Below are 13,965 nucleotides of genomic sequence, written 5' to 3' on the forward strand. Positions count from 1 at the left end.
AGCTGCTTTCTGCCAGCTAGTCCTGCACTGGAGCACCCCCATGCCCCAGCCAGCCCCTCTGCTGCATGTTGAGCTAGATCAGAGGAGCCCTGGGATGGCAGGCTGACCCCACAGGTCCCCTATCAGCTAAGGCTGCTTCAACCTTGCTCAATATGCTGTGCTCTCAAGTTCATGTTTAAACACAACTTCCAGCAATAATAAACTCTGGCACAATAAGCACCACAATTTATTGCTTTGCCTTAATACCACATAAAAACATGCCCACTGATGACTTTGCTTCCTACTCCAAAGTTTCTTCTGTCATTACACTACCTACTTGTGCCTTTAAATGAAGTTTGGGGAGCCCTATAGGCTTCAACCATAAACACAGCCCATTCTCTAACACCAACTCTGATCCTGGCTAAATAATCTCTCTGGTCTCTGGTTAGCTACTTCTGTCACTACTGGGCTCCTGCTAATTAGTTCTAACAGTCTTTCCCACCACCGTTCTTGCCACATTACTTGTTGAATTCTACTAGTCTCCCCTGGGTTTATTTGGGCTCTGGGCACCTCCTCCAAATTCTTACCCCCAGCCTATGGTTAATTCACACATCTCTGCCCCTCTACAGGATATTCAGTTGGTGAGCACAGGATTATTGTAGAACTGATTTAGCTTTCCAGAGTTTGGCTCCCAAATTATTTGCATCTGCTTAGGGGATAAACTGTCCTTCCCTGTTCAATCATTTTCTAACCTCAGCAATTCCATCATTCAGTCAAAGACACAGGAGAGCTGAGGGCAGCAAGCTTCTTTATTGTACTGTTTGGGATTGCTTAGCACATAATCACTTTTATTGTATTTTATAAAACTGCCAATCATTTTCCAGCTAATTTTGATTAAAGGAAGAATTTTGGCTAAAGACAAGTAAGTTTGACAGTCAGCATCCATTTCTATTTTAATAAAACTGTATTTAGAGTTGAAGCACAATTTCATTTTTATATTTGGGAAGCTTCAGTCAAAACACTTGTCATGCAAGCTATTTATAAGCAGTCTGAAGAACCAATTTTTGGTACCAACTAGAACTGGCATCTCCCACATTGTGAACTAACAGAAAAATCACAATGACCAATTAGATCACATCAAACAAATCTTTTTAAGTTGCTCTTATGATGACCTCTGTCTTATTGCTATAGTCCATAGGAACTGCCTAACCAACTGCCATCAGAACTAATCAGCATTAAAACAGTTGTATGGTTTTATCTACCTTGTGAGCTTATGGAAGAGGTAACCGCACACATAATCAACCTAAAAAGGTGAACCATAAGAGGATGGATGGGCAGTATGACTATACCCATAGGCTACTGACAGCATCATTTAATGCACACTCCCCACCTCCCCCCAATCTTTAATGATGTTTTCTTTCAGTCAAAGGAGAGAACCCTTAAGGGCTATTAACAGAAGCAGTAAAGTTTCTTTCATTTTGCAGAATCAGAAAATATGGATATACAAGTTGTAGTATTATGACAGAAAATGCAGTGTGCTATTTTAGCAATCTTAAGGCAATTTCCATGCAATCTAAGAACTCACTCACTCCTGTTGCAAACTAGACCTTGCCCAACAACAACATAGGCGAGTTGCTCAAAAGGTATGAGGGCACATCAGGTAAAAGACTAAATATTTTTACAAAGGCAATATTTGTGAATGACACAATCATATAATTATAGATCCATAGAAAAGCAGGACTCCAGCATTAGATTCCCCCAGGATCCAGGCATGCTTTTCAGCCCTGGGCTAGGCTGGGCTGTCTGTTCCAGAGAGCAGGGCTGGCCCCGCCCTTCTCCCTAGCCAGAGCCTCAGCAAGCTGAGAAGGAGGTGGAGACTGAAGGCACAGAAGGATCTGCCTGGCTTCCCACTGCTCCCCAACTCCATGCCACTCAAGCAGGGATCCCCCTGTCTCCCACACCATGGACCCCAGATGACATCTGGTCATGGTCACACCACTCTCAGGATAGGTAATGCTATGCTAAGAGAGGGTTGTGTGCATGCAGGCACATATGCATGTGTCCATCCAGTTTTCCTGGAACAAAGGCAGATAGAACAGTGTCTGTTTAGGGCTTTTTGGAGCTAATCAACAGGTCAGCTGGTAATGTCCTTCCATTCTTCCAGAATATGCTTTACAAAAAGCTGTTTAAGAAGAGCTTGAACTAGTGAGAGAGGCTTTGTTTTCTTGATAGGCTGATAAGCTTTGTGTTCTGATAAGTTCCCTGCTGACTTGCTATCAGTGTTCAACAGGGGACAGAGAGAGGCATGAGAAATTACCTGGTTTGTAGTGAATACAGTGCCCGTCAGTTTGCTGCAGACAGTATGAAGAAGCAGGGAGAAGGAGATTGAAAAGCTCAGCATCACCAACAAATGCATGCAGTCCACACAAGCAGCCCTTCCTCCTCTACCCAACCCTTTGCCTCAGAGTACTATTCAGGGCCAGGGCTGGCAATACTCCCCAACCCTTGAGGAACAAGTGGGGTGGGGAGGGATGGGGGGGGCAGGGACAGAAAAGCACACTATGGCTGGGGACTGTATAGGCCAGGGTCAGGGTTTAAATCCCTCCCTAATCAAAATATCCTGCTGAGGCCTGGCCATGCCCTGCTCCCCCCATCAGTTCAGCACTTGGGAAGGGAAGGGAAGTTTTACTTTAGTGGCCCCCTGGCTTCTAGCCTGAGTCACTGCAGGCATGTGCCTGAGTTTCCTGAATCAGTGAATGTCTATCTACTTTCAAATTGGTTCAATCTCTGCAGGTTAGACTAACCTGCAAACATTGAATCAATTTAGGCTCACACTTTTTGAATGTCTGTCCCTAGCCTAGGTAGCTTGTTCTCATAGTTAGAAATTTCCTCCTAATTTTCAACCTAAATTTCCCCTGATAAAGCCTGAGATCAGTGCTCCTGGTCATGTCCCCTACAGTCACAGAGAAAACCCTATCTCCATCTTCTCAGTAATTGTCCTTTAGGTATTTGTAGACTATTATCAAACCACCCCCCAGACCATTCTTCTCCAGAGAAAATAACCCTAGGTTTTCAGCCTGTCCTCATGAGTCTTGCCTTCCAGGCCTCTAATCAGTTTTGTTGCTCTGTGCTGAATTCTCTTAATGATTTTTTAAAATTTAAAAATTTTAAATGAAGATGCCCTTATAATTCACATCAGTCCAGGAGTGAAGGCTTTAACAAATTTGAGACCCATGATAAACACATGAGTTGAAAATGTGAATTGCATGAGATCTCTGGCTTTGTAATTCATGTCCCAAACCAAATGAAAAAAAAAAGAAAAAGGAAAGAAACTGAGCTATAAAAGCTTCCATTCTAGAAATGAAGTTGGCAGAGTACTGAAGGAATTGATTACAGTGATGAAATCTACAAAAAGAGTAGAGAGTGTGAAATTCCACACACTGCTCAATATTGCAGGTCATAAACGCTGGAGATCAGCAACATACACCAAGAGGAATATAAAGTGACTTATTTGATAGACAAAGGCATTCAGAAATACCAAGAATATGTTCCTCCACAAAATTTAAAATTAAACATTTTCTATTCAAGAAATTAGTAGTCTGGTTAGACTGTTATATCTTAGATTTATGAAATAAAGAAAAATCAGTTGAACTGGATACCTTTATGTCCTCTATTTTTCTCTTGAGACACCCAACCTTTCAACCCACAATTGAGCTTTAGATGGTTTGTCTTCACTGGTTAATATATTTGTCATTTAATTAATTCCATGTTTGTATTGGTCCTACAAATGCCAACAAAGATCCTATTTGTCACGCTTCCTAACGACATCCTTACATTACAGCTGCTGCTTGCTGCTGTTAAACATTTGTCTTCAAAATCATTTTGACATCACCCTTAATTCAAAATGCCCAAGCAAAAGATGCCCTTCAACTCAGAATGGTAGAAAGAACACCATTTCACAGTGAAAAGCAGAAAGGGTGAACATCATGCATTCTCTACCCTGTGCCACTGTGTTATCGATGTCAGCAGCCAAGGAAAGGGAGTTCTACATCAGCACATTTTTGTGGCCAACTGTCTGGCTCATGTTTTGCGCAACACAACAAGTCTGTGGAAACCTTAATATTGATGCCGAAAATATCATTCTCAAGGTATATGCTCATTTCAGCATTTCTGCAAGGAGAACAGAGCAGTTGAAGGAGTTTTATGACTTAGTTGAAGTAGAGGAGTGCAATCTATTGAGGCATGTTGTGGCCAGATGGCTTTCTCTGCTTCCATCTATTGACTGGTTGTTGAAATGTCAGAGGTTTCCAGCAAGTTACTTTCAGAGTTTAGGTGATGATGAGTGCCCCAAAATACTGTGGAAATGCTTCAGTGATGAGGAAAATGCCAGTGAATTGGCTGAGCTTTACTTTCTCAGCCACTCTCTGAAATTATTCATGGACTGTATTGAAGCTTTAGAGGCCAAGTCATTCAGTGTGATCATGGTGTATGAGCTAATGACTGAAATCTATGGGAAATTTGAGAGAAGGATTCAAGACAAGTTTTTGGGGTTTGCGGTGAATAACAGACTGAAGCAATTAACACAGGTTGTGGCAGAGAAATGAGAGAGTGACTTTCTAAATTTTTACAAAAGAGACAAAAATTCTTAAGTAACAGATATGACCTCTCTGAAAACAGCTTTCATACCAGTGTCCAAATTAGCCCTTGAAAGTGCTGTGCCCTTTGAAGAATTTTGTGATGCAGTCCAGGCTTCCAATGTTAAAGAGATTGACATAGATACACTGTATGAAGAATTTGGCATTGTGAAAAATGTTATATGCTCTCCTGAAATGAAAGACTGCCAAACGAGTGAGGAGAGGTATCTGAAACTTTTCAGCAAAGCCCAGATAGATACCCTTCAGGAACATGAAGATAATCAGCTCCTACATATTCTCAATACCATGCAGCAATTCTCATGCAGAACAGGTTTTTTCAATGATGACCACCGCTTGGAGAAACAAGAGGAACAGACTGAAAGTGGACAGTGTGAAAGCAGAGCTCCAGATCTGCATTAAATTCTTCAGAAGAATGCAAAGACAAGTACTTTCACTTCCTGGGGAACAAAAAACTTCTGAATGATTTTGGGAAAGGACAGAAATATCAACACTAGTCTCTCCTAGAATTGTGAGTAAACATTTTACTTTTTGGCAGTCTTTATAGATCTGGTTATTATGAATTAGCACTAAATTTAGTTTAAAAAAAATCACTATGCACCAAATGCAACTGTTCTCTATTCTTGAGGTACCTCGATGGCCACCCTAGCCCCTATTATAGCTATTAACACTGCCTGGCATGTGGGGGAGCAGCTACAATCTGCTCTCCATGTGTCCCTGCAATGGGTGCTGGTTCCCTGCCCTGCGGTTCCTTGGAGAACCAGGTTCTGTTGCAAGGTCCTCTGGGGAGAGGATCATGGCTCTTCCCTGGACCTTAGCCTCACATTGTCACTTCCCCATGATCCCAGTTCTGGCCCTGGCCTTGCCTGCCCATCCCATTCCCAGATGCTGCTCCCCACCACATCCCATATGCCAGTACAAGTGGTTCCTGCTTGCAGAAGTTCCAAGGCACACTCCGTGGAGACTCCACTCTGTCTGGCACCCCCAGCAGGGTGTGAAGGGTGGATGGGCCAGGGTCCCTGGATAGCAGGGCCAGGTCCGGTGGCAAAGACACTGGGGATGGCAGCTGTGAGGGCGAGAACAAGCTGCCACCATGGGAGCTGCCAGGAACTTGAGTCTGGCTGTTATGCTATTCCCCCACCGCATTGCCTAGCCCTGTGTACAACAGCTCCCAACATACCTGAGAGCCGCTCACAGGGGTAGGGTGGGCTGTGTTCCATGGCAAGTAGTGTCCCCATGCCCAGCAACAGTGGGGACTGGCTGTGGGACTACACCATGGGGCTGTGGGACTGGCTGTGGGACTTCACAGTGGGACTGCACCATGGCCTGGGCTGCATCACTACACCTGGGATAGGTGTAGCTCAGGGACCTGTTGTGGGCCAGATAAAAAACACTTGGTGGGCTGAATTTGGCTCATGAACCATATTTTGCTCATACCTGATATAGTATATCTGACATCTGAGTGTTTAAATGGATAGAAGAGTCAAGAAACTTTATCCAAAGCTTTTTAATAGAATACTATGTTCACTCACCCACTGACACCTATTGCCATCTTCCAGCGGTCCTGCTGAAATGCTCTCCCTTGGTTCCCAGATCATTTAAATCAACAACAATATTATTTTTTCCTAGTAACAGCTATCCACTGTGGTGAAAACATGGCTTTGCATCAGCTAAATCAGATGGAAGCAAAGAGCAAGAAAAATGTCATCTAAATGCATTGGCAGGCTAAGGCAGGCAAGGTCCTTTGGGTAGATCTGATTAGGGCTGTATGAAGCTTCAGTCTGCAATTAGATTTGGAGAAGATTTGGCCTGATTCAGAGTCCAAATCACTGAATCTGAATTGAATCGGGAGAAGACAAAAAAACTCTGAATCGATTTGGAAAAGATACAGAGATTTGGAAGGCAGTCTTTCAGGGGAACAGAAACTGAGAAGAGGAAGGGAGAGCAGAGGGGAAAGACTGACATCTCTAGCTGGCCAGTGACTGTGTTCTTTCCCTGAGTCCCCTTCCAGTCACAGTAGAGGGATGTAGAAATAGCATATAAGCCTGTCTGCAGGCTTTCTCTGCCTTTTGTGAGCTGTTTCTGCCTGTGCAAAAGCATCTGAAAGGAGCTGGACTGGCTTGACTTCCTAACTAGTCAGTCTCCTGCTATTTTTTGTTCTTAGAAAGGCTTGGGTATAGCTTATTAACCAGAATCCCTCTACTTATCCCTATCAAATCTATTTCTTTCAATTTATATTTGTTCGTGGTCTTTTTTTCCAAACAATTTTAAAAAATAAAGCTGTGTTGTCCCTGGCAGCGTGATCCATCACTGTGCAGGGAAGCACAGACATTACATCACACATATGTCATAGAAGAAGTAAGATATTATTACAACATGGAAGAAGTCAGATATTCATAGAAGAAGAAGAGATTACATATAGTTATTAATATTATTATTTATAGTTGCATATAGACTAAAGAGTACACAGAAGAAGTAGTCAGATAGAGATTCAGATTAACCAAACACAGAAGTCAGATAGACAAAAAAGAAGAAGAAGAGATATTATTTTAGGTATACATACAGCAGTAAACACAACACAGAAGAAGTCAGACACAGTCATACATCAGAGAAGACGACGACATATATTATTAGTTAGCTACACACACAAACACATTTTCCAGCATAGGAAAAATTAATATGAAATATGCTGGAAAGGCAGGTGCCAGGTCTTCTGGAAAGGGAGAGAGAGGGGCTAGCAGGGGTAGGGGAAGAGCTAGAGCTGCAAGTCTCCCCCCCACAAACATAGACACATCCTCTTTCCTGGCAGCCATGAGTCTTCTGCTGCCAGTGGAACCAAGGAGGTGGGAGAAGTACCTTTTCCTGAAGATGCACCACCTCCTCTAACTCCAGAAATAGGCACCATATTCAGAATCCCTGTCTCCTCTACCCCAATTTCTTCTCCCAGTGTGAGCCTCCCACTGCCAGAGAAAGAGGTGGATCTGGAACCAGGGGACCTGAGAAACCTAGATAAAACAATTCTGGGAACCAAGGGGGAATCTGAGTTTGTTCTCCACACCCCTCAAAGTACCCCTAGACCCAGGTCTCCTTGTCAGGAAGGCACCTCAGAGGAGGTTGTGGAGGCAAGTGGCTCAGCTGAGTGAGCTCCTTGTGTTGTTGTGCCTCTTCCTGCTGAGGAGGGGGATAAGGCAGGATCTCCATCCTCACCTAGAAGTGGGAGAGTAGTGAATGTGCAATCACTTTGAGGTGGCAGATGATCCTAAGTGTGCTATCTGCCAGCACTGCTGAAAGCAGATCAGCCGGGGCAAGGAAGTGAAACACTTCACCACCATTGCGATGCTGCTGCATCTCAGGAGGTAGAATGCCCTTGCCCTTCTTCCTGATCAGCCTGGCACCAGTTGGAGAATGCCCAAAGGGAAATCCCTGCCTCACTCCAAAGCCCCCATACGCCCAAATCACAGGTAAGCCACCTTGGAGCAGTGGAGATAAGCTACAGACAAAGTGGGGTGAATTGCAAGAGTGAGTGAGATCACCCAGAGAACTGGGGAGATGCTTGCTCTGGATGGCCAGCCCTTCTCCATAGTTCAGTGGCCAGGGTTCAGGTGGCTCATGGCACTTGTGGCCCCATCCTATCAAGTGCCTACATGTACCACCTTTAGCAGGACAGTGGTGCCCTCCCTGTATAAGGCATTCAGGGAGTACTTGATGGAAGAGCTGTGCAAGGCAGGGTCACAAGTAGCCTTGCACTTCACCTCTGACATCTGGAGCAGCCAGGGTGGAGATCATGCCTCCCTCTCCCTAAAAGGGCACTGGTGTGATCAGTCAAGCCATCAGTGGGCTCTCCTCCAATCCGAGGTGCTGGATGAGTCCCACACGGCAAGGGAGATCATGGTGGCCATGAACCATGTGGTACAGGGGTGGCTTGTTGGGTGGGGTGAGCTCATCCATGGGTTCATGGTCACTGACAATGGGGCCAATATGGTCAAGGCTGTCCATGATGCCTACTTTGTTGGCATCCACTGTATGGCACACAAGCTTAACCTCATAGTCAGGGATGCGTTAGAGGGGGACAGGGATGTTGGTGATGGTGCCATCACTACCATCCAGATGATTTCAAAATGCAGAAAGGTGGTGGGCTACTACCGTTGCAGCATCAAGGGGGGCAAGATTCTATGGGGAAAACAGGCAGAGCTGAGCATTCTGCAGCACAAAATCATGCAGGATGTGGAGACTTGGTGGAACTCTACATACCTGATGCTAGAAAGGCTGGTGGAGCAACAGAAGGCCATCCATGAGATGGCCTGCTTGGGGAGATTGGGATCAGGGGCCCCCTTAACAGAGCTGAGTGGGATACCATCTCCCAAATCTTAGTGATCTTCAAGCCCTTCCTTGAGGCCACCAAGAGCCTCCGTGCTGGTGATGCCCTCCTTAGCCAGGTGACCCCCGCAGTAAGGGAACTTCAGAACCAAATGGAGAAGTCCCAGGGGATCAATGTTCCTGGGGCAAGCTGCTGTCACCAGACGTGCAAGCATTGGTGAGGCAGCTGAAAGAGGGCATCAGGAAATGGCTTGACCCCTTGTGGTCCAGTATGGTCCACATGCTGGTGGTATGTGCAAACTGAGGGTGAAGGGGCGCATGTGCACTGGCAGCACCCTCGATCACTGGATGCAGGTGCTGGTCAACAGAGTCAGGGAGGCAGAAGGGCAGAGGTGAGGGGATGTAGAAGAGGGGCATCCATTTTCCTGTGCCAGCACTCCCGGGACCAACACAGACAGTCACCTCCATGCCAGCTGCTGCCAAAGTCGGCCAAGTGTGTTGCTTCAGTGTTGGGGTCCAGATGTACATGACCCCAGCCTTGGGCAGGTAGCACCAAGGCTTTGGTGGCTACCTATCTTGCTGAGGACGTGGAGCCTCTGGACTGTGACCCCTTGGCCAACTGGGCAAGCCGAAGCCAAATGTGGCAGGATTTGGCCACAGTTGCCCGGGAACACCTGTCCTGTCCACCAACCAGTGTTCCAAGTGAGAGGGTGTTCAGCATTGCTGAGGATGTTGTGACACCCCACTGCACCTGCTTGGATCCTGGTTTGGTGGAGCAACTGATATGCTTGAAAGTAAACCTCTTGCTGCTAGGATTCCCTAACCTCCACCTGCAGATGGAGTGAGTGCCACCTTCCTCACTCCAGACACACCTATTTCTGTTTTCTTTTTTTAAACCCGTTAATGTCCCATTCTCAGAGCTGGAGGGGACACTCACTGCATCACCATCCAGCAGGGGAAGAACATATCCCTGCTGAGCTCCTGTGCCAGGATGAACTTGGAGGTATGGACTGGGACTATGGGGAAGGAGGAGACCCCAGGACCTGGGCATGACCACTAAAACTGCACTCTGCCATGGTCAGGGAGGCCTGGTGGGACTGCTGGTGATGCAGCAGCCCCACAAAGTGCCAGGACTGAGGATCCCCCTGGTTAAAGGCAGGTAAGAGGTGCCATAAGCTCAGGCTACTACACGCAAGCACACAGTCCTGGCTGGGGAAAGTCCAGACCCATCACGTCTTTGACAGGTCTGAGGCTTGCTGGCTGCAGTGGAGTTGTGAGGCTCCAAGTGAGCTGAACTTAGCTGCCTGGGATGACAGCTTTTGGGTTGAAAACCCCTTTGTCAGGCTGAAGAAGCACCTACAGTGTGCGTGTGCTGTTCTTGGATGGAAGGAATAGTAAAAAAAACAGGCTGGCATGCAATGCAGGCAGGAAAGCCAGTCAGTGAAAGTGAAAATGGAAGAGTCAGGGAGTGAGAGAGACAGGCTGAGATAGGAGATAAGGGGGATGTAGTAAGTGCAGGTAAAAGTGGAGAGGTACCTGGGGAGTCTGTCTGGCAGGCTGTCGTGTGTCAGAATTCCAATATCTATACTGAGTCCATGAGTTTCTGTACCTAGGAGGTTGATTAAGTGCAGTTGATAGGCTGTGAAAAGTGGTTTGTAAATACCCTTTCAGGATCAGGCCTGAGAGACTGAAGACAGTGGCTTTTTTGGTGAGCAATGTTCCCCCACAGGTAGTTGAGTATTCTTGTCATTGATAGATTCTGGTGTGCAGTTTGTGGAGGTACTGGAGATTGTTGGTAGGTTATTTGTTTTGAGCTGTAGGAAGTTGGCTTCTGGTGATAAAGTTAGGTTAGCAAGTTTTGGTGCTTGTTCAAATTTACAAACTACTTTTCACAGCCGGGCCCATGAACTTCACTTCTTCAGCCTCCTAGGTACAGAAACTCACAGACTCCATATAGACACTGGATTTATGACACACTAAAACCTGCTGGACATCTGACTCCCCAGGTACCTCTCTACTTTTACCTGAGATGCTACATCTCCCTCCCCCTTCCACCTCCTGATACCGCCATTTCCATTTTCACTAATTGGTTTTCTTGCCTGCATTGCATTCCCAGCCTCTGGTTTCTTTACTATTCCTTCCATCCAGGAATAGTACACACACCAACTGCAGGTGCTTCCTCAGCCTGACAAAGGGTTTTTCAACCCCAAAGCTTGCTAAGATATATTTCTCTAACTATTCAGTTGGTCTACTAAAAGATACCAGATTGACCCAAAGGACCTTGTCTGCCAGTGCCATGTCCTTAGACCAACACCCCTAGCACATGTCCTTGGTCAGCTGACCAGAAGGACACAGGGCCCTGGGCACATCTGAGTCCCAGGGCCGGGGCTGGCAGGGAGAGTTCTCTGGCAGCTGCTGGAGAAGAAATTCCTACAGGAAACAAAAGAAAGGCGCTGTGACAGTTTGGGTGCCTGAGATGCTGCTAGTGCTACTGTGCTGCTTGCTAAGTTATTACCTGTTGTTATTTAAAGTGGTAGGCTGAGCTGAGGCTGTAGGGGAGGAGGTAACCTCATTGGGGAACATTACCATGTCATGTAGAGGTTGCAGCACCAGCAAGGGCACGCCTTAGCACACAAAGGCACACGTCATGAGTTTTGCTTGTCAACAGCTTGAGGTACAGTTTCCCAGAAACCCCTGCACCTATCTTCTTAAAACTTGGCAGGCTTTGTGGCCTCAGCAGGGTCTATCATCCCTGAAATTTTTATCTGAATAAGCCAAAAAAATGATGAAGTTATAGGTATTTCAGTGATTCCCCATTATAGTCTATGGCCGAATCTCTGAATCTCTCCCAGTCTCCGCCATATCTTCTGAGGCCAATTCAGCCGAATCAATTCAGGATGGTGATCCAAATCTTGGAATTGAATCACTGTCCTCTGAATCGTCTGAATCTGAACTGAATACTTCCCTATTTGCACAGGTCTAGATGTGATAGCTTTCATTAGACCAACTAAATAGTTGGAGGGGTTGGGGTTAAGGTTGTGGGGGGAATGTTCTTCACAAAGTTTCTGGCACAAACGCTCTTCCTCAGTCATAGGGAGACTCTGTGCTGTGTGTTCTTCAAGATAAAAAAAGAAGCTAATTTACAACATGCAGGTGTGTGAAAATGCAAATGGAGTGAAAGTTTAGAAGATAATAAGTAAAAATGCAGGGGGGGGGGCGGCAACTGCCCACAGAAGCCAGCAGCAGCCAATCTCAGGGGGGAAGAGGGCACATGTGACCCCCTACGCCTCCCCTATGCGCTGCCTATGGTTTCAAGTCTTATGTGTGTTGGTGGACTATGTGAGTCTTAATGTGTAAAGGAAACGATGGAGCCAGAGTCTGCAAACAGGACATACTGCAGAAAGGTGCCTGTTTGTTCAGGTCAGCTGAACACCAAACATCAAGCCTAGGATCAAAGTTCAGGTTCCAAACTGTCACAGCAGCAGAACAGACAAAGGCTGCAGTGCTATGGAGGTGATAAAACTTATACCTGGGAACCCAGGGGAGATGTCTAGTGTCCAGTTTGACCAATTCATGGAACTTTTTGACATGTTCCAGAAAGAGATGCTAAAGGACTTTTGAGTGAGAAAATGAAAAAGGAGGAATACAGAAGAAGAGGAACTCATTAGCATTCTTAAGGAAGAGTAGAGAATCTACATATGGCATCTATTAAAAAAAATAAGTTTGGTGGAATACATGATCTCCAACCTCAAAAGGCCATTCTAGAAATAAATATACAGTTGCATTTTTTGTGGAAATCTGCAGTTTGGTAAAACTCAGCCAATTACCAGAAAATAGTTATGAATTTGAGCAACATCCATATAGCAATACTTGACTTACATTTGGAAGATCACAGAGTCCAAGGCTTATGTAATAATCCAGCCATGTTGAATAGTTTGTTTCCATTTTAGCTAGAATATGTTGCTTGGTGCATGAAGTCAGTAAAATGTTTTCCAAAGTGGCCTCTAGCTGAATTTTATCAGGATAAGATGGTCGGTTTCTCTGCGTTAGACCAAAAGAAATTATTTTGAATGCAGTAACTAAATGAAAAATTATAGTACCCTAAACTACCCATTGTTGTTTCCTTACACTTCTGAACTAAAAGATGCAGTATATAAACATGCATAGTCAGCTAATTTGCCTTAGGGTACTGGGGTATCAGTTCCATGACGCTCCAAGTTCCTCTTAGGTAAGAGTCAAGGTTGTTCTGAAACTTAAAGTTCTTTCACCCATTAGCATTTTAATTTATCAGACAGTCACTTGTTCTGCAGTCTATAGCATCACTACAACATCATTGCAAAAGCAAGGCAAGGCAAGGCAAAAGTGACACCAGTATTTCACCTTAGCTAATTTATTATCAGCTACTCAACTGAAATGTGAAAATAAGGCAGAGAGATCAATAGTGAGAACTTATAAAATTAAAACAATCTACTTCACAAAAGGACAGTTGCAGACGGTTCATTAACTCCAAGTTATTTAACTAAATTTTGAGAAATAAAATATCTGATCAGTGTACGTTCACAGTAGTTTGTTGTTACCTCGTAAGTCAGATTCTGTTCAACTTTTTTGCCATCCCAGTTCAGATCTAGATATTCATTAAATAAGACCGCTGCTTGCTGTATAGATCCACATGCCTGAAGGTGTCCTATCTGTAATACTTTCTGCAGCTGAAAGAGAGAAACATACAATATACTGTGCGCTACTTACATTTTATTTTTGAGAAATTAGTTTGCAATTACAGAATATACATTTTATAAACTGCTATAAAATAGCTATAGTGGTTTATACAAAGGAGCCGCTACTCCCAGGGTAGAAATGCATCCTATGGAAGAGAATATTCCCAAGGTTATTCTCCCAAGGTTGTCTTTTTAAGTCGTATTAGGAAACATAAATTGTGACCATCTGCAGAGCATAGGTGACTGGTAGGGGGTACATGGGGGTGCACATGCTCCTCCCCCCCCCCAAATGGGGGTAGGTG

The 13,965-nt window shown here is 45.0% G+C and overlaps 1 protein-coding gene across 1 annotated transcript in view; it reads right to left on the reverse strand.

Annotated features, from left to right (window-relative positions):
- Window positions 1-12,353: 12,353 nt before the first annotated feature.
- LOC109302764 overlaps window positions 12,354-13,965 on the reverse strand; it is a 30,297-nt gene continuing 28,685 nt past the window's right edge. Inside the window, exons 12-13 of the mRNA XM_019524569.1 lie at window positions 13,526-13,654; window positions 12,354-12,989 (exon numbers count right to left, since the gene is read on the reverse strand). Coding sequence (XP_019380114.1) covers window positions 12,786-12,989; window positions 13,526-13,654 — 333 coding nt within the window. The 3' untranslated portion in view covers window positions 12,354-12,785. The remainder of the gene's footprint in view (window positions 12,990-13,525; window positions 13,655-13,965) is intronic.

Source organism: Gavialis gangeticus, unplaced genomic scaffold (assembly GCF_001723915.1).
Source record: "Gavialis gangeticus isolate Ggan-Ray unplaced genomic scaffold, GavGan_comp1, whole genome shotgun sequence".
Taxonomy (NCBI): domain Eukaryota; kingdom Metazoa; phylum Chordata; order Crocodylia; family Gavialidae; genus Gavialis; species Gavialis gangeticus.